The sequence below is a fragment of the Astatotilapia calliptera genome, chromosome 8 (assembly GCF_964374335.1).
Source record: "Astatotilapia calliptera chromosome 8, fAstCal68.1, whole genome shotgun sequence".
NCBI classification, from domain to species: domain Eukaryota; kingdom Metazoa; phylum Chordata; class Actinopteri; order Cichliformes; family Cichlidae; genus Astatotilapia; species Astatotilapia calliptera.
Window position 1 is genome coordinate 26,527,335 of NC_137429.1, and position 20,785 is coordinate 26,548,119.

The 20,785-nt window shown below is 40.3% G+C and overlaps 1 protein-coding gene across 3 annotated transcripts in view; it reads left to right on the forward strand.

Annotated features, from left to right (window-relative positions):
- LOC113027706 (putative uncharacterized protein MYH16) overlaps positions 1–20,785 on the forward strand; it is a 57,469-nt gene that overhangs the window by 26,210 nt on the left and 10,474 nt on the right. For all 3 annotated transcript variants that reach the window (XM_026177416.2, XM_026177415.2, XM_080305663.1), the window contains exons 3-7: positions 593–697; positions 3,391–3,477; positions 4,592–4,737; positions 8,518–8,608; positions 17,989–18,045. In XM_026177416.2, the coding sequence (XP_026033201.2) occupies positions 593–697; positions 3,391–3,477; positions 4,592–4,737; positions 8,518–8,608; positions 17,989–18,045 (486 nt within the window). The remainder of the gene's footprint in view (positions 1–592; positions 698–3,390; positions 3,478–4,591; positions 4,738–8,517; positions 8,609–17,988; positions 18,046–20,785) is intronic.

Here is a 20,785-nt window from a genome sequence, read left to right on the forward strand (position 1 = left end):
TGTGGCAAAGATACAGTAAGAGGGAAATGTCAGGGGGCTCAGAGAAGAGAACAAGACCAGACTGGTTTGATGGCGCAAAGCTTTGAAAAAGAAAATGATGAGACCTCCTCTGATGCCACAATAATCTTTTAGCTGGACAAGATGTGAGAAGAAAGTTTTGACTCACCTGTTCACTCTGAAATTTGTTGAAAAACATGTTAGTGTCCACGTACCGCAGTCTGCTGCCTCGCCTTGTTTTGCACATTTTTAACTCTCACCTTTCTCTCTAAGAGAAGAGAAAGCTTTGATGTCTACTAGAAAGAGGGATCGTGACATCTGTTTCTGTCATGATAGGAGACAATTGTTTGATGGTGTGGCTGCAGTCACAGGCTACAGACTCAAACTGCTGTATTCACAAGCAATCATGGTTACATGCCCAAGCAAACAGCGGTAGCTACAGAGGGAGGGGTTTTAGCCGAGTTAGATAAGAACAAAATCTATGTATAGATAGTTTAGCTTGGTCATTTTTTGAATGAATAAAATATTATCTGATGTACAAAGTGGCAGATGTTAAAAATTGCTATTAAGTTACAACCTGTGTCTGTTTTCATAGCTGTCACACAGTGAGGTAAGGACGCTGTCAGAGCAGCTTTTTCAGAGGGACGAGGTGGTGCAGAAGCTGCAGAAGGAAAAGGAACATCTGGTGGAGCTCAGCCAGGTATGCTGTTAAGTGTATGATACTGATATACATACATACCTGGGCTAATGTCTATTAATAGCTAAGCTCCATAAAAACTAGAGTTTACATTTTCCATAATGCAAGTAAACTGCTTTTCTTTTTTTGGCCTCATAAATGCCCTCATGCCTAATATCTCTCCAAATCCACTCCTTTCATTTATAACATAGATTGGAAATCACAGCCAAGCAGAGACAAGGTTTATTTTGGTCATTTTTAGAGGACTTTATGGGTAATGATGGATACCTTAACCCGTTGCAACACTGTTAATTTCCCAAAACTGATAAACTCCTCCAAAGCAACAGGGTTAGGGTTTGCACTATGCAACTGTTTTCACCCACTGAGTTGTATGAGAGATTAAAGGTGCTCTATGAAGGTTTCTTATTGCCCTAGAAGACATGTTTACATTCACTTTTGTTTACTTTGGCGTGTGGTTAGTGGCTCGGCTGCAGGGGAGGGGTGGAGCAGCGGGTTCAGGGTGTGGTTGCAGGGGAGGCTGACACACACCTGAGCTCCATCATCTTGTCATGGATCCCCAGTAAAAGATGTGCTGGGACATGAGGTGGGAGGTGTGTGTGCTACAAGCAGGGCAGCTGAAAAGTTGACCAGTGAAAAACACAGAGCAAATAAAAACGTGTGCGACTGCAAACGCTGTTGGTGTCAGGGCAGTTATTTCCACATTTACGAACTCTGATTATGTGTTCCTTTATTTTAGAAAATGCGTTGGACGTCATAAAACATTAACAAGATTGTTTAAAAAATATATATATTGTCTGCAGCTTAGATCACTGAAAATGACGACTCAACACCTCTTGTGTTCAGAAAGTGGTTAGGGTAGTCAGAAGGTAGTATGATATAAGATATTTTAATTTTCACCATTAATGAAAATCTTCCTACCAACCAAACATTCCTCTTGGTCATATTATGATTCTGTCATATAACAAACTTGTGATATTTTCCATTTTATCTTCATCATATACTCAGTAATTATCCCAGATATCCCAGAATACTTGTGGGGATAGGTTAATTGGATAATCCAAATTGCCACTAGGTGTGAATGTGCAAGTGAATGTGAGAGCGAATGGTTGTCTGTCCCTGTGTGTTGGCCCTGCGACAGACTGGCGACCTGTCCAGGGTGTACCCCGCCTCTCGCCCCATGACAGCTGGGATAGGCTCCAGCACCCCCCGCAACCCTGGAAAGGATAAGCGCAAGCGAATGGATGGATGGATGGATGGATCCCAGAATACCTGAGTATTGGTAACACACAATAAATTACCACGTAAATTAACATCAACAGAAGCACACACAAGAAGTACAGCACTGTTCTTCAATCTTGGTCATATACGTGAGTCACCTGCACAGAAGGTTCTGACTTGCATCTGTAATCTTTACGTGTACAACACACGGACATAGATATCTAAATAAGTCACAGACTGATAAAATCCTAGAATTTCCCACCAAATTAGAGAGCAAACTTTGTGGGTGGACTGTACTACACAGCAAGCAATATTATTTGTCAGGTAATTACGTTAAAATATTAAAAGATGTACCAACAGGACAAACATGTTTAACCAATCCAATTCATGTCCACAAAGTCTAGTTCACTAGTGGAAATCAAGCCTAGCCAACAGCATTTGGTTAATATTAATCCAGGCAGCCACGCCCCAGACTTTAAGTCTTAACAAAATGCAAACAGATTTCATTAACCGTGGAGCTATTTTATTAGAGATTAAAAATATTATTTGTACTAGGCTGTAAACATGTTATTCTTATGACTTGTTGGAAATCAATGGAGGTGATTCACTTTTACAGCCAGCCTCAAGTGGCCATTACAGGCACATAAGCGTTTGCTCCTTTTTTCAGCCCATTCCCTATAACAGACCATAAATTTGTACATGAATAGATTATCTTTTGCACTTGAAGCAAATGTTCTAATCTCAAAGTATGCATGTGCACACTTTAAAAAATATCTGTTTGCATTTTATTGGAAAACATTTAAATTGTAAATTTAACTCTTCCGTTCCCAAAAGCATACAGGGACGCTCCACTGGCTGTTTGACTCAGAATAAAACATGAGTTTAGGAAAAGGGAACCATATGGCCTGTGGACAGAAGTGGCACTCGTGATAAATGTGCTCTTCACCAGACACAGACCAGTCTCCTAGAAAAAAGAGAGAGATCTGAAGAATTCGCAGCCCTCAACAACCTCATCTTCCTTATGACAGCTATAAGAGGCCCTGTTTGCTAATTCCTCCCAGATGGTTCAACCAGTAGTAGCAGTCTTCTTCATTGTGTAATCCATGTGGACAATTTAGCATTAGTCCTCATTATGTTCCTACTGTTTGCTGAACATGTCTCAGATTATGGATTTGGCCTGGAATACAAGGAGACGCCTGTGGGGAAAAAAATTTAACACAAAGTGCACGCACTGCTGTTTGAGTGAGTTTAGTCTTCCTGTTTGATGCTTCGCTGCTTTTGCTCCCTGTTGATGAAAAGACAGATAAAAAACATCTCATCTATCAGATCAAACTGAAGATGACTTCTGACATTTTCATGGTTAAGCAAATAAATCATATTTTTCCAAAGTACAAATATGGCAGACAGATGGACATGAGACAGACATTTAAGGACACATGTGCAGTCCAGGCTCAGACATCTTTTATCACCCTCAACAGCAGGCCATTGAGGACCTGCAGAGTGAAGAGGAGAAAGTCAACCTGCTGACCAAAGAGAAAACCAAGTTGCAGATGCACACTGAAGATGTATGTACATATTTTTCAAATTGAACATATAGTTCATACCATATGCACTACACAAATGTTTTTTTTCAATATTTATTCTGTAATTTCTGAAATTTGCAATGTGTTATAGCTCGGTGCGCTTTTAAATTAAAATGCAGGACTGTTCCGTCTAATTCCTCCCAAACGTGCTCACATGGGTGTAATTGTAGGCTGTAGGGTGCTCTTCCATGATGTAAAGCTGGTTAATGTCTTTTAATGTTTTGAGTCATTGTCTTACTGCAGGATGGAGGCCTGGCCAACCACGTTGGCTTTTAAACTGCTAAAATTCCAACAGCTAGTCTATAATTTTGAACGTCTGTCATTTGTGTTAGATGGAAAACTATAAACTCACTGGAAAGTGTGTTAGGTAAATGTTGCGTTTAAGCCTTTTTTTAACCTTCAAAATTGCTCTCATGGTTCGTGGCACATGGTTGCTGCAGATTGGTCAGCTGAACATCCATGATGCAAATCTGCCACCGATTACTCAGGAACTCAGGAGATCAAAGTGTGCAGAGAAAAGATACACGACAACCACCAACCTGAACTGTTGATACAAAGCAGGATGAACCCATCCTTTCCTGTTGTTTGTGACACATTCAGACCTTCCCATCCAAATGTATCAGCAGAAGTCAAGTAGTGTTATTTTATAAAATCTATAATATGTTAATAACTGATAAAACAATCTCTGATTTTATGAGACTACCTAGAGCTTTAACTGTAGACTCCATGATAACTTATTTTAAATATAAGGTCAGTGCCATTACACTGGTGTAACATTTGCATCCAACAGAAACACACATGTTGTACACATTAAAAGTAATAATAAGCTTATGAACCAACTATTCAACAGCAAAGTGAGGAATGGAAACTCATGGTTATTTAACTTAATTGTAACCCTGCTAGCCAATACAGCTTGGCAAAAATAGGGAAACACTGAAACATGTAATTTCACACATAAAAATTGTCAAATATAATAAATGGTGATTATAAAATATATTAAAAAGTGGCACAAAGCATTTCACTATTTGCAATTACAGTCAAGAAATATTGTTAAACCCTATTATTGAATCCGTCCTGTAACTTTCCTCATGCTCAGTTGGAGTACCAGCTGGAACAGGAGCGCCATCAGCGTGCTGAGCTAGAGAAGAGCAGGAGGAGGCTGGAGGGGGACAGCAGATCTTCGCAGGACAGTCTGGGAGAGATGGAGAAGATGAGGAATGGTCTGGAAGACCTCATTAAAAGGTCAGTCAAAGACGCGCTGCATGCTTATAGCAAACTTTTCAGAGTAGATGGGAAAAAAGCCAGTCAGCCAAAGTACTGTTTGCTCCTGACACCAACAATTTGAGGCTAAAGCTACATTCTGTTAAATTCTGTTGGGAAATTTTGCAGAGATTTTCATAGTTTCACAGAGACCTTCAATGATCTTCCGACGTTTTTTCTAGTGTAACATTGAGGCTTGCATCTCAGGGGTCTGCTGAATCATCCTGCTAATTACTGAGTAGACTATCTGTAAAGACTCTGTTGATTCCCAGAAGATAAATCCAAATGTCCTTGTTGATGCCCTTGTTTTATTGCTAGCATTACCAGAGGGTCAAAATGTTGGCTTTTATATCAAAATTGATTAACATAGACATTTAGACAATGAAAAATCCAAATAATTAACAGTTTTCTTAAAAACCAAAGTGAGACTGATATGTTTAACTGTTGTATTACTTAAGAAAATATGGTACAGATGTCCACAATTTCACCAGGACCTATAATTTTATTTCGGTCCACCGTCATGAAAAGATTTTGAATCAGTTTTCTTAATTTATGCTAATTAGCGTTAGCATATTTGTAATGCTCTGTGAGATTTTCTGTTTACTGTATCGGTTCCAAAATATTAAAAAGTTTGCAGTGTGCCTAATGGCTGAAGGTTTTTTGTACTATAATACAGTACTATACAGTGGGGCAAAAAAGTATTTAGTCAGCCACCGATTGTGCAAGTTCCCCCACTTAAAATGCTGACAGAGGTCAGTAATTTGCACCAGAGGTACACTTCAACTGTGAGAGACAGAATGTGAAAAAAAAATCCATGAATCCACATGGTAGGATTTGTAAAGAATTTATTCGTAAATCAGGGTGGAAAATAAGTATTTGGTCAATAACAAAAATACAACTCAATACTTTGTAACATAACCTTTGTTGGCAATAACAGAGGTCAAACGTTTACTATAGGTCTTTACCAGGTTTGCACACACAGTAGCTGGTATTTTGGCCCATTCCTCCATGCAGATCTTCTCGAGAGCAGTGATATTTTGGGGCTGTCGCCGAGCAACACGGACTTTCAACTCCCGCCACAGATTTTCTATGGGGTCGAGGTCTGGAGACTGGCTAGGCCACTCCAGGACTTTCAAATGCTTCTTACGGAGCCACTCCTTTGTTGCCCGGGCGGTGTGTTTTGGATCATTGTCATGTTGGAAGACCCAGCCTCGTTTCATCTTCAAAGTTCTCACTGATGGAAGGAGGTTTTGGCTCAAAATCTCACGATACATGGCCCCATTCATTCTGTCCTTAACACGGATCAGTCGTCCTGTCCCCTTGGCAGAAAAACAGCCCCATAGCATGATGTTTCCACCCCCATGCTTCACAGTAGGTATGGTGTTCTTGGGATGCAACTCAGTATTCTTCTTCCTCCAAACATGACGAGTTGAGTTTATACCAAAAAGTTCTACTTTGGTTTCATCTGACCACATGACATTCTCCCAATCCTCTGCTGTATCATCCATGTGCTCTCTGGCAAACTTCAGACGGGCCTGGACATGCACTGGCTTCAGCAGCGGAACACGTCTGGCACTGCGGGATTTGATTCCCTGCCGTTGTAGTGTGTTACTGATGGTGACCTTTGTTACTTTGGTCCCAGCTCTCTGCAGGTCATTCACCAGGTCCCCCCGTGTGGTTCTGGGATCTTTGCTCACCGTTGTCATGATCATTTTGACCCCACGGGATGAGATCTTGCGTGGAGCCCCAGATCGAGGGAGATTATCAGTGGTCTTGTATGTCTTCCATTTTCAGATGATTGCTCCCACAGTTGATTTTTTTTCACACCAAGCTGCTTGCCTATTGTAGATTCACTCTTCCCAGTCCTTCGAAAGCTCTTTGGTCTTGGCCATGGCGGAGTTTGGAGTCTGACTGTTTGAGGCTGTGGACAGGTGTCTTTTATACAGATGATGAGTTCAAACAGGTGCCATTCATACAGGTAACGAGTGGGGGACAGAAAAGCTTCTTACAGAAGACGTTACAGGTCTGTGGGAGCCAGAGATTTTCCTTGTTTGAGGTGACCAAATACTTATTTTCCACCCTAATTTACAAATAAATTCTTTACAAATCCTACCATGTGGATTCATGGATTTTTTTTCACATTCTGTCTCTCACAGTTGAAGTGTACCTCTGGTGCAAATTACTGACCTCTGTCATCATTTTAAGTGGGGGAACTTGCACAATCGGTGGCTGACTAAATACTTTTTTGCCCCACTGTATATTGTACTATAATACTGTGGTTGAAAATTATACAGGATATTGTTGTTATTTCCAGTTTGATCCTATTTGTAGTTTGTGGCATCACTACCTCATGGTCACAGTGGCTAAACATTGTGTGTCTGTCCTGTGGGTGGGGGGATAATAGTCATTCAGAATGTTTTGAGCTATACAATAAAGCATATTTGTTCAAAGAAGAAGACACACAGGTAGTATTTCAGGTCAAATTTCTAACTTGAGAAGCCTGGAGACTCTTGGAAAACATTAGCTTTCCAAAAGCATTTATAGCATTAGCAATTTTAAAGCTCCAGCCTATAAAAGTCAGTACAACCGATATTTTATTCTTTGAGACTGTCTATAAGGTTAAATCAGTCAAAATGTGGTTAAAGAAAGGACATAAACAGGGTACCATTATTAACATAAACATTTTCACAAACTGTGCATTTATCACAGCCATCATGATGGGTGGTAAACCCGTCTCTAAAACATTTATATCAGCCTATCTAAGCCAGAAAACATGGGGTGAATTTTTTCCCCCCATTTAGACTATATGCAAGTGACAACAAGTCTTATCTACTGTTGTCTTTTAATAGTCCGCTGAACTGGAACCTAAGCTGATCTGATCTACTATCCCAAGGGAGAGAGAGCCTGATGGACTTTGGAAAATTTCTCACTCTTGTGTGCGTCTTATATCCTGAGGCAGCAGAGCTTGGACTCTATGAGACTACATTGTCCTTTTGCATCTCTTTTAAGGTGTATGTACCTCTAGGGATTCACTAAGATCCCAGCATGTTGTTATCTGCCCAGTGATATAAAAACAGATGTAATCATTCACTGTACCCTACCCTGCAGCAACAATCTACTGAAGGCAAAAGCCTCCTGTCAGAAAACAAAAGTACAGTGCGCACCTACAATATTGTCTCCGTAACAAAGTTAAAACTTGTTCTCTTTGGCACTAATAGTTGCGTGACCTTCTTGAACATTAACAAAGTGAGTGACTCACTTGTTGCTAAGATACTATGGTATTCAAACAGTACTTATTGTCAGAGGCTATTAAATCTGCCACTCAGTATAACTTTAGTCCAGTGAAGCGTCACAGACATGGTGTTGCGATGTTGTCAAAGCACATACATATACAGAGCCTCACGTGCACGCCTCACAAATGTGACCAGAAGGTCAGATGGAGCAACCTTTTCATGTGACTGATACTCCTTTGTATTTGCTGTTGATCATTGCGGCTTTTAAAGCACTATTTTTTGTGCCGTGTGAAACACATTAAAGAACATTGTTGTAATGTGTGTAATGTTTATATTTATCAGTAGTTCAGTTTTAGATGTCCAGCCCCAAAATCCCGCGGTACCATGATGCTGCCTATATTAGCTAGTCCGGGGGTTTTTAAATGCAAGAGAAACTGTAGGGTTTTGGGAAACAGTTTTTGTGTTTTCTGAGCAAAAAACTTCCTCTATGCTCATTAATTTCAATTATATATTCCTTTTCTCATTAAAGGAAGGAGCTGGAGATCAGCAGTACCAGCTCCAAACTAGAAGAAGAGGAGGCACTTAACTTTGGACTGCAGAGGAAGACCAAGGAGCTACAGGTAAGTTTGCATTTTGTTGTTTGTCTTCTGTCATTTAACACTAGCAGTCTTGTTTAACAATCGCATGGTGAGACCTAGCAGAAAGAAAAAAGAAATCACACACCCAAACAGGTGATATTAAATTTCACTTCAATTTTATTTATATTTATACAGCGCCAAATCACAACAAAAGTCACCTCAAGGCGCTTTATATTGTAAGGTAGAGCCTACAATAATACATAGAGAGAAAAACCCAACAATCATATGACCCCCTATGAGCAAGCACTTTGGCGACAGTGGGAAGGAAAAACTCCCTTTTAACAGGAAGAAACATCTGGCAGAACCAGGCTCAGGGAGGGGCGGGGCCATCTGCTGCGACCTGTTGGGGTGAGAGAAGGAAGACAGGATAAAGACATGCTGTGGAAGAGAGACAGAGATTAATAACAAGTATGATTCAATGCAGAGAGGTCTATTAACACATAGTGAGTGAGAAAGGTGACTGAAGAAGAAACACTCAGTGCATCATGGGAATCCCCCAGCAGCCTATGCCTATTGCAGCATAACTCAGGGTCACCTGATCCAGATATAAAGTGGTAGTTATCCATAGAAATCTAAATCGTTTCCTGCACCAGGCTGTAAATATGCTTTTCAGTGTTGTAAGGTTGAGCATTTTAAAATGGGAGTCTAGTTGGACTGACTCATTTTGGAGTCTCAAGTGTTCATTAGCAAAAATGCAGTTTTTGGCACTTCTGCTTTGACCTCTCTGCGTGCTTACAGTTTAGTTCACTCAGATTCAAATAAACCAAGTTATCGTCATACTTGACTCTATGATATAGTATTATATAATATAACTGTTTGTGCTTTTTTTACATGACCAAGAAAAGCAGTCATGTCTTTGTTTGACCACTTAATGTTTTAGAAAGCAAAACAGTTCAAACAGATAAGTGTACAAATGTAAACCAGACTTTTGTGGCCCATGGCCTTACCCTTTGGTAATGATTTCTTGTTATCATCAGTCATTTTTTAGCTATTTCCCAGAACAGGCTGAATGTGTCAGCTCAATGTGATGTTTCCACATTTGTTGCCAATGTCACTGACTCTGTCGCTCTTTCTGCTAGTAGCTGCAGCGCTGTTTACTGTCCATCACCTGTGGCTCACACACTTAAAAGCATCTGTTTACTCTTGCAAAAAGCTTTTTTCACTAATGTCACGTTCGAGATAAAATACTGGTAGCTAAGTTGACTGAGCTCACGCACAGCACTGCTAAAAGACATGTGGAGTCCTTCCTTATTGGTTTGATAGTCATCAGCCAGACAACGGGGCTGGTATGCTCCTTTCCTCTGCAGCCTTTAATTTCTGAAAATGTTCAAAGAGCTATAAAGAACTTTACGTGTCCTGTGTGCATATCGCGATGACATTTGCTCAACACTGAGCTGGCTTATCAAGTTAGTCATTACTAATCAACACAGAAAAGGTCTTTTAGTTACCTTTATAATAGTAACTGTAATATTTAGTTGAAGTGGCTGTGGCTTTTGTAGACTGGCTTCTAAGTGGAGTTAAAAGCTGTTAAAACTGTTGTTTTACAAAGACAAACAGTGAGCCCAACTGTAGGTTACAACACGGCAGAAAAAAGGCATTCCTGTCTTTTAGCAAAGCTGCTGGGCTCTGCTCTGTGATTGGAGCAGTCGCTTCAAGCTCCAAGCATGTCAGGAAATGGTTAGAACGCACTGGCTACATCAAAAATGAACTGGGTAGGTCAAGTTTATTATGATCTACCAGCATGCATTGACTTTTTGACTTCCAGGTGAATAATTGCAAAGCATTATTACTGTTATAGATATTATATATGGCAGTAGATATTTACTATCAGCTGACAGTGACTCAGGGTTCAGAATGTTTTTACATCCTCTCATCTAGGCAAAGTGGATTAAATGCTAAAAAAACACCTTAATGTGTCTTATCACTAAATTTCACTTGAAGTATCAAAATTAAAAATACTTAGTCTGTGAGAAAATGTTATTGCTATATGATTCAAGACGCTGTTTGTGAGTCTGGAGTTATGTGACCTGATTTCCCTGAGACAGGAGGATCTAGTGATGGTCTCCAGAGGTGGCAGCCAATGATTTTCTGGGCAGTGTTAATTACTCTTTGTACAGCCCTCCTGTTGTCACTCGTGACCCTGCCTACCACAACACCCAGCCAGTAGGAGAGGACGCTCTCCACTGAGGAACAATAGAAGACCAGAAGCAGCTGGGACGGGGGCGCCGAGTCTAACTGATTGTTACCGGTTGGCGAGGAAATCTTTGATCCAGGACCAGGTGGCATGTGAAGGTGGTCCAGTCTTTTGCTGAGGATGTCTGGGATTATTTTGTTGAATGCTGAGCTGTAGTCCATGAAGAGCATCCTTACGTTGCGCTCTGTAAAGGGTGATGGTGATGGCATCCTCCTTGGACCGATTTGCTCTTTAAGGAAACTGGTAGGGGTCGAGGGAGGAGGGCAGACAGTGTCTGATGTGCTGAGGCACTATCTGTTTGAGACACTTCACGACTACAGACGTGAGGGAGAGATAAAGGATGATAAAGAGTGAAAACTGTAAATCCCATCCACGACCACAAGTGCATCCACACTGCATATGCACATGAAGACACAGCAAAGTCATTTGGAAGTTTTGATGCTTTACGAGAAACAAAGATTTGTCGTTTAACTTTCAAAATAGTATTTCTCAACAAAAGATAGTGCTGCACCTCATTTGTCTGTCGATGACAGGAAAAGGACTGCTGAGTTATCACACTGTAAACTTCTTTGGAAGTAAATCTTTCTCACTGCAGACATTTGGGCTTGTTACAGCAGGAGAAACACAGGTGCAGCTTGTAAGATTATCGATGGATTTAAATATTCCAGTAAAACATGCCAGCCGACATACCAGTGCATCGTCAGGGAAACACCTGAATGCAAGTTGTAATTAATGGGGTTAGCTACACATTGTGTTTATTAAGTCAGCATGGGATAGTTCAATTGTGGAAATGTTTTTTAAACTTCTTTTCGAAATCTTTGCATGTAAGGTCAAAAGTAGCATCACTAACTGGTGATACTTTCAAAGTGTTGTTGAGTTGAGAGTGAGCTTGTTCATTGTTCCGTCTGAGCAACTATAGGAAGTACAAAACCAAAACTATTTCACTGCATGCTAAACTGTGAGAAGAAATATTCCTTGTATTTATGTTAGGTTGTCTTGTGAAAATGTTGTTTAGTGATTGCTGCAGAAATTAGTCCTAAAACCACAAAATAAATTGGCCCTTTTTTAAATTCCAGCATTCCTTGTCCCAGAATCAAGGTTTGTTGAATGGGTTTTGATTTAGAGGCTTTAAATAATATGGTCTGTAGTTAAGACAAGCTTTACATATTTTGTTCTATAGGAACAAAAGCAAAAACTCTGCTTAATATGTTTATACAGAAATGGAAAAAATATCAAATGACCACCTATCATCCTTGTTCTGTAGCTCCATACAAGATCTTGCCCCTTATGAGGTGGACAATTATGATAAAGGTGGTGAATTGGCACTAAACTACATGGGAGGAGTTGTTAATAATAGGAAGACAGTTGGAACTGTAGTCACCATAAACATCATTAATAACAGGCTACATCATAATAGGTTGAAATCTTGCAGCACCTGCAAAATCCCACTCCTCAAGAACGCACATGTACAAGAGCATCCTGAGTTTGTCAGTGAACATCTAAAGGATTCTGGGCCTGGAAGAAGGTGCTATAGACAGATAAATACTAAATCAAGGTCTTTGGCATCAACTCAACCCACTGTGTTTGGAGGAAGAGATAATATGACCCAAAGAACATCATCCAAATATGTCAAGCATGGAATTGGAAATATTATGCTTTGGGGATGTTTTTCTGCTAGGTGTAAAGGACGACTTCACCGCAGTGAGGGGCCAATGAAAGCGGCCTTTTCTCAGCCAGAAAACCGAAGATGTGTCGTGTATGATCTTCCAGACCCAAATGACCCAAAACATACCCTGATGATGACGTTGGAGTAGCCTAACCTGTCTCTGACCTTAAGGATCACTTATTACCTAAAAACTTTAAGCGAATGCGTATATTTGAACCTGTATATATACTTCTGACACTGTGTGGATAGGAGAAAATTCAACATAAATTCAAACCGGTGCATCCAGTCATTGCATGTCTAATGCTGGAAAAAGAACAGTACAAATAAATGATGAAGTGTATATCACATCTTTTGTACTAGATTACTGCTGTGTATTGGCTAGGCATGATAAAGTTAGCAGCTTATCATAGGCTTGGCTTATGTGTCTTTGGGTTTAGAAAAAACAGCAACATTTTTCAGTATTCAGTATTACTTTCAGCAGAGTTCAACATCTGGAGAGATGCAAAGTTTCATGGAGCTTTCAGTGACTGTGACCGGTATATGGACTAAAACCACAGCGGCCTTTGAGTGCAACAAAAAAGTGCCACCTAGCTGAACCTCAAATTTCAACAAAGCTAAAGGAAAAAGCCATCCCAGTTATTAACGAGTAATCTTTGGTGAGGCAGTGGAAAATCACCACAGCAGTGAGTGTATGCTGTACCACTAAAGACGGTGCAATTTAACTAACCATCTTTAGGATTGCAGGCACTGCAGAAGCAAGGGTAGAATAGCTATTTATTGTATGCATTATATTCTCTGCCAATCTGGGAAGTATATACTAATGTTTTTCTGCTGAATCTTTCAATGGCATGCAGATAAAATCAAACAAGTCTGAGAGCTTTTATCTGTGTCACTGGTGCATGTTGCAGATAATGTGTTTTGTCTGTGTCTGTCGTTGAGTTCAGAGAGAGAGGGAGTGTTATGGGTTCAGGTGGTGCTTCTCTGTTCTGCCAGTGCCTCTGGGAGCCTGATGTTTCCTCCAGAGTTTGTCAGTAGTGAAAATAAAGAGCTCCTTTGTATCTAATTTGAGGAGTGAAAGACAATCCATGTGTCTTTGAGGGTCCACATGTTTTCGCATTTACTGTAGCTTTGGCATCCTCTCACAATGAAGCTATTATATGTAAACTTCTCCTACTGATGAAGATGCAGGTGGACAGGCCAGCCAGCTGGACATCACCCACTGAGGTCTTTCCTTTGACGTAAAGGTTGCATGAATATGTCCACGCAAGCTGCTGCAGAATCAAAGAGACCGCTTTGTCTGTCGCTGATGATGAAGCCGCCTCTCCCTCTGTAGTATGCTGTAATTCAAAGCAGTTGGCCTAAAGAGAAAGCAGCCATGCAGCCTTGATTTCTTACAGCAAACGAATCCTTTTTAGCGGTTTTATTTAGGGTTGTAAAACAGTTTACACTCAGTCACAATCTGAGGGTTATCACAATCTGTGAAGATAAAGCTCATTTTGTTTTTTTGTTTGGTCTGTAGCAGATGTTTTGCTGAAGGTGTTAGATCAGATTGGGCCACAGCGGTGATGAGAGTCTCGTATCCAGATTACGCTATTCAAGCTTTCTATTGTCCTCTCCCTTATAGCTACATATGCTTGTCTTGTGTATAATATGGGATCATGTGCTTTTGTGTCATTTGAAACATAAAGCATAGAATTAATCTTAGTTTAAACTGATAATACAGTCACAATACCATATTTTGTTTGTAGACTGATCACTACTGGAAAAACTTTTTTTTTCTTGTTTTTCACCCCTAAAAACACGAGCTGTGTGTACTAAGAGTCATCGTTTTGCTAAGAGGTGTTTCTCAGACAAATGTTCTGACAAATGAGCACCTGTGGTGAACAAGTCTTACTTCATACTTAGTACCAATAATTTCATCTATATAAATATAAAAAAAATAGTTGGGACCATGTCTGTGGAAGCTGTCAGCAACAAAAACTTTACATCTGGAGTCTGTAGGTGGCCATCTGGTGGCATTTAAAACAACAAAGCATGCAGATTCCTGCACCATTGCCGTGATCTGAATTATGCTAGTGTGTGCGAACAGTATAGATGCAGGGAAGGCCTCCCAGTTGTTCAGCTGGGGGGGTCTCACAGGATATCACTGCCCACACTGCTGACCATCCCCTCTGACACAAGCATGGAGACATCTGCACTGAGGCCACATCTGATTGCAATTTATAGACAATTATTATGGTTTCAGATTGAAGAGGGGAAAAAGAAAACCGTAAGCACAAGCAATTATGGAGATCAAACCCTGCAACCATTCTCAGCAACAACGGCCTAATTCTGTTGTTTCCAGCTCACTGCTTCAAGACTAGAGACATCTTTGTGGGTTCATTTAGAATCAGTGTCTAAATTCTTCCTGCTACACATAAGTGGCCAGAATTACCCATGTAGCCTGGCTCAGACTTCTTAACACTCTTGGTGCACGATGTGTTTTTTACAATTGTATTAGAGCCACAATGTTTACTTTGAGGGTGGTTTGAGGCTCTGGAAAAGAGGAATTTAACAAGAAACATATTTGAGTGGGGAACTGTCAGTGAGAGAAAAAGAGGCTGTGCATGCATAAGGGGGTGTGGACAGTAAAGTGCCGGAGGGGATCGACAGTGAAGGTATGTGTGTGTGTTTGTGTGTGTGCGCACGTGCGTGTCTCAGTGTGTGGGACACTCAGTCAGTCATTCAGTTGGGCTGCTGCTGCCTCACGATGGCTGTTCTCTCTGCAGAGGCGCTCCGCTGGCACGTGAGTTTTTATTTCTGTGTTTCTGTTTAAACGTATCAAAAATGATAAAAGGAATAAGTTAATGTCTCTGTGTGTTGTTTTTAGGCATTTAAAAATATTCTGTTGTTTATAATCAAAGATGGCACAAGTACAGGCGAGCTCTCCAGCTCTTGTCTGTACACATAGTTTACAGTACGTTTGTTATGGTTTGTTGTTTGGGGAGATTTAGGCGCTGTGGCTTTCACCACTTGAGTGAAGTGGAGGTGTTGTTGCTGTGAGTGGCCCTGGGCCATCCGGCATGTCAGACACACTTCCTGACATTGAAACATAGATACAAATTGTAGATAACCAAGAGCATGACTCATCTTGGTAGAGTGCAGCCGTGCTGGGAAGCGAGCAATAAATTTTTATTAGTAATTAAAAAAAGCAGTTTTGGCATGACATAAGTGGAACAGAAATCATCTGTGGATGATATACTTCTGTTAGATCATTCTGATGATTTTGAACAGAATCCAGTAAAATGAAATTCAAAGCGCAGTAGGTGTACACAGAGGGTTCTACGTATACTGTAAGCTGTGGTAGAGGGAGTTGAGTTTTCACTAAGAATAACAGTTTGTATCATGGGAGGATCTTTACCATAATAAAATGTATATAAGTGTGTAAAATGCCTTGAGGCAACTGTTGTTGTGATTTGGTGCTATATAAATAAAAGTGAAATGCCTTAAGAGGACACTGGATATTTAAAGTTCAAAAGCAAGAGTGTTTAAAAAAATGACACTATGTTTTCTATACATTATAACATATTTAGTGCCGTTAGCCTGTGCTGAGGTCTCATGAACCTGCTGGGAAGCTCATATTTTATTACACAAGTGTGTGTCCTGTCCTTCTTTTCCCCGTTGACCTCCAAACCGGATGGAGCAGATAGTAAAATGGGAGTTTTCCTTCCCACTGTTACCAAATTCATGCTCATAAGGAATTGTTTGATGACTGGGATTTTCCCTGTAATATTTTGGAGTCTTGACCTTAGAATATAAAGCGCCTTGAGGTGCTTCTGCAACTGATTTGAATTGAATTGCATGTAAAAATCAAACGTATCATACAATTCACATTCGCATTTTACATGCAATCATAATAATTTCTCCTCATATCTAAATGTAAACTTACATGAAGTGATTGAACAGAGTAGATATTCCTGTTTTTGTTCCAGGATTGTTTACGCTGCATAATTAAATATATTGTTGTATGCTGTGCGTGTTATGGGCTCACACAGAGCAACAAACAGTTATGGCCACATTTATGTCAATGGTTAATTTAGATGTCTTTGGACTGTGGGAGGAAGCTGGAGTACAGTGAGTATGCTGACACAGGAACAACATGCAAAATCTGCCCAATATATTTTGGATATTCATTTATTATTTTTATGTTGGGCCAATAAGCTCATTATTTTATTTAAACCCAAAGTTGCATAGATAGATAGATAGATAGATAGATTAGATAGATTAGATAGATAGATAGATAGATAGATAGATAGATAGATAGATAGATAGATAGATAGATAGATAGATAGATAGATAGATAGATAGATAGATAGATAGATAGATAGATAGATAGATAGATAGATAGATAGATAAAACCCTCAGAGGAAGTGCATAACATGAAGAACTTGAAGGGTGGTTGTTTGGCACTGATCGACATCCTTTACCTGTACCAACTATGCACGATTGTCATTGTTCTACATAACTATGGCTTTATAAACACAGTATCCTCTGCGATGAAATAGCTGAGTGTTCCAAAAATAACTGAAAATGCTTTGGTTATTTTCAGAGGTGGTCAGTTCACTGTAAAAAATAGTGCTGTTGTTGGTTTGCAAGGAATAAAGAATGTGTTGTGTAAAGGAAGCGGTTGTGCGTATTTAAAGATTTGTGTCATCATTAAAATGTTTTAAAAACCCTTGAATTGAGATGATGAAAGCAAGTTGTCACTTAGAATATGTGCAGTCATTTATTTAAATACTGTATATTCAAGGTAGATGCATAGTTGTATGCATGCATGTGCATTAAATGGTACATATTAGTCATTCTTCATGATGATAACATGCTTGCATGGGAAGTAATTCAGCTGCTGTTGAAAAAGGTTACAAACCTGGAAGGAATAAACCTTACAAAATATATAGAAGACACCTGAAAATGATTTTGACTGATAAAATACTGCATGTATTCAGACCTTGATGCATCACTTACTTCAGGCCAGGACCATAAAACCAAGAGCAAAAAAACCCCAAAACAGAACAAAAAGAAAAAACACAACAAAAATTCTTCGAATTTCATGGAAATGGCAGTGCTGATGATTTTTGGTCTCGGTGACCGGACATAGCACACCCAGCCTGGGGTCAAAATACAGATAATGACGGTGCCTACAGGACATTCTTGCTCTAAATTGCTACCTGAGGAAAAAAGCCAGAGGCGTGCCAAATCCCTACAGAAAGTGGAGTGTATGAGAAGGACTCACCACACACACAAGTGCTGCCTTGAAATAGCAAACAGTCTGTGGAGATGACGCCCCGTTTGTTCTCTGTCAAAATTACACATGTACTGTGAAAGCAGAGGAAATATCCTCCCCATGTTTTATTGTATTTTATTAGTTCAATGTTCAGGCCTGTGGTACTGAAAGCAAATTAAGTTTTCTTGTTTTGGTTTTTTTAAGTATGCACCTTCATCCATTTCAATATCTCTCATTAGGCTCGCATCGAAGAGCTGGAGGAGGAGCTGGAAGCAGAGCGGACCATGAGAGCCAAGGTACTGTATATCTACACACTTATGAGGAACTGTGTAGCTTCGCTCTTTAGTGCACATGAAACAAAGAGCAGTTAAATCTGTCTGTCCTTCTTTGGGGTAGATAAGAGGAAACCAGATAACTTGGTTCGGCTCTAATGTTCAGGCCTGTGGTGCTTAGAGCAGTTTAAAGATTGAAGGGGACGGTAAATGAAGAAGAACAGACGAAAACAGTGCTGATGTGCTGGCAGATGGTGGGGTACATGTGCTGGTGCTGTGCCTCTGGTCACCCCAAACTATCTGCACCTGTGATAATAAAAGGGGGTTGAAGAGACCTTGTGTTTCTGATTAACATAGAGGGAACCCATAGGCGTGGAGGGAGCCCCGACGTCCTTTTTCCTTTTTCTTACTTTCCCAGATCGTTCTCTGTCTTCACACACCCATATCAGTGCACCTTCTGTAAGCCCTTTGCCTTGCTCCTTCAAGTGGAAGAATAGGGCATTTTTTCCATCCATCTTACATTTGACTGCAATAAAGTGTCCCAGATGACTTCTTTCTAATGCATAACTTTTTCAAAGGAGCATGTCTTTGTCATAAAAAGCTGATACCAAGGTGGCTCTTTAAGTGCTTGCTGTTTCAAACAAGGACTTATAGTATGTGTGTGCTAGCATGACTTAAGAGCGTACTGTAGTTACAATAGGAAAAGGCAGAAATGCAAAGGCATATATTTCACTCCAAGTGGCAAATAGAGTGACAGCTGGCCTGAGGGTGTGTTTTTCCCCACTCTGGGTGGTATTCTTAATGGTGCTAGCTGAGACCCCTTCAGCCTCTGAAGCTGCAGAGCAGCGAAGAGGCAGGCAGAGACATGCAAGGTCTTTATCTGTTCCTCCGTCTTCAGAGCAGCTCAAATACAGCATACCTTTGCTGCAGACAGGTTCGCTATTGTTAGGCTCTGCTCCTCGGGTCGCACTGGGGAGATAGAATTATGAGATAGAGGCTGACAGACAGCACTGTTTTTTCTAGGATCCTCTCCCGTCTGGAATGCCATGCGGTTTTACACACACACGCTCACACACACACGCTCACACACACTATATAATTGTAAAGTAGCATGTTCTCACACACCCAGGAACACACATAGAACACACATAGTATGCATAGCATTCAGTCAGTACACAAACACTTTATCTTTAGCTCCTTTGCTTTTTATCTTGGGTTTACTAAGTGAATCCTTATAGTTTTGATGCAGTCAGGAATTAAAACAGATAAGTATGACCTCACAATTATCTTGCCAAAGACGCAACTTTAAATTGTTTTTCACTGTTTTTGCTTGCGACAGATGCCCAAAGTAGCCAATTCATGGAAACCAACAAGCTACCAATGTCTTGATAGCTAATATTGCTAATTTATTAGCAATTAAAGTCAAATTTATTCAGTATAATTTTTTTAATATCTGATGCAGATGATGTCCTAATGTGAAAAGTAAAGCTGCTTCACGATTTAGGAGCAGCAAGCTGCAAATGGCACTTGATGCTATGCTTAAAACCCCCAACATTGCCATTCTTTACTAAGTGTAATATTCTGCTCTGGGTACTCGCTAACATTTTTATGAGATTAGATCTGATCAGATCAGAGCCAAAATAATAAATTTGCTTGGTTCTTGTCCCAGATGTTCCCTCGCCCCAGCAGATATTGTGCCTCACCCTATCCATAACATCATCCTCTATCACACCAAACCTCTGCATATCCTCCTTCACTATATCCATATATCCTTTGGCCAGTATACCCACAATCCCACTCTGCACATCTAAAAACAACCTCAACCTTGTCTCCCTTAACTTTGTCTCCAAACTGCTCAACCTGAGCTGTTCTTCTGACGTACTCATTTCTCATCTTGTTCACTCTTAATGAAATTCTGAACATCTTCAGCTCTGCCTAGCCTCACCCTCTCCAAACATGTCAAACTGTCCATCATAATTGGAACCAAGAAGGAGCTCACCAGTTCTTTGATATAATCTTACCTCCATCTTTCACTCCTACCATACATATGTCCTGCACCACCCTAACATACTTCTGTGCCATGCAGTCTCACAGCTCCTCTCTTGGCACCCAATCATATGCTGTCTCAGAATCCACAAAGACAAAGACACCTTTTCAGTACTTCTCCATGAACACTCTGAAAGCAAGCATCACACCTGTAGTGCTCTTTCGGGGCATGAAGCCATACTTCTGCTCACTGATAGCCACACCTCTATTTAAGCTAGGTTCAACGACTCTTTCCCATGGCTTCATGGTATTTCTCATCAATTCTATCCCTCTGTAGTGACTCCAGCTCTGAACATTACCCTTGTTCTTGACAGACTGAACTGGATGGCTTTCCCTGAGATTTAAAAATTTTATTAATGGCATTTACATATTTGCTGCATAGTGAATGTACTTATACAAGCTTCTGGACAGTCAATAGCTATTGTTTCCTCTTTTTGGGATAGCACATAATACTGCTGCCATGTAACAAAAAGCTTTGTGGTGGCAGATTAGAAATCACGAAGGCAAAAGTTTCACACAAACATTTTTAAAAGGCAATTTTTCTACCCTTCAGTTTCAATCAAATCCCAACATTGAACATTGCTGACCTTTCTGCGTGGATTTTGGATGGATTGTGTACACCAACCATTGAATTACTTGAAATACCGGACACGTGAACTACAGCCCTGAACTTTTCGAGACATTAGCCAACAGATGGGTGTGTGAAAATTAAGATCTC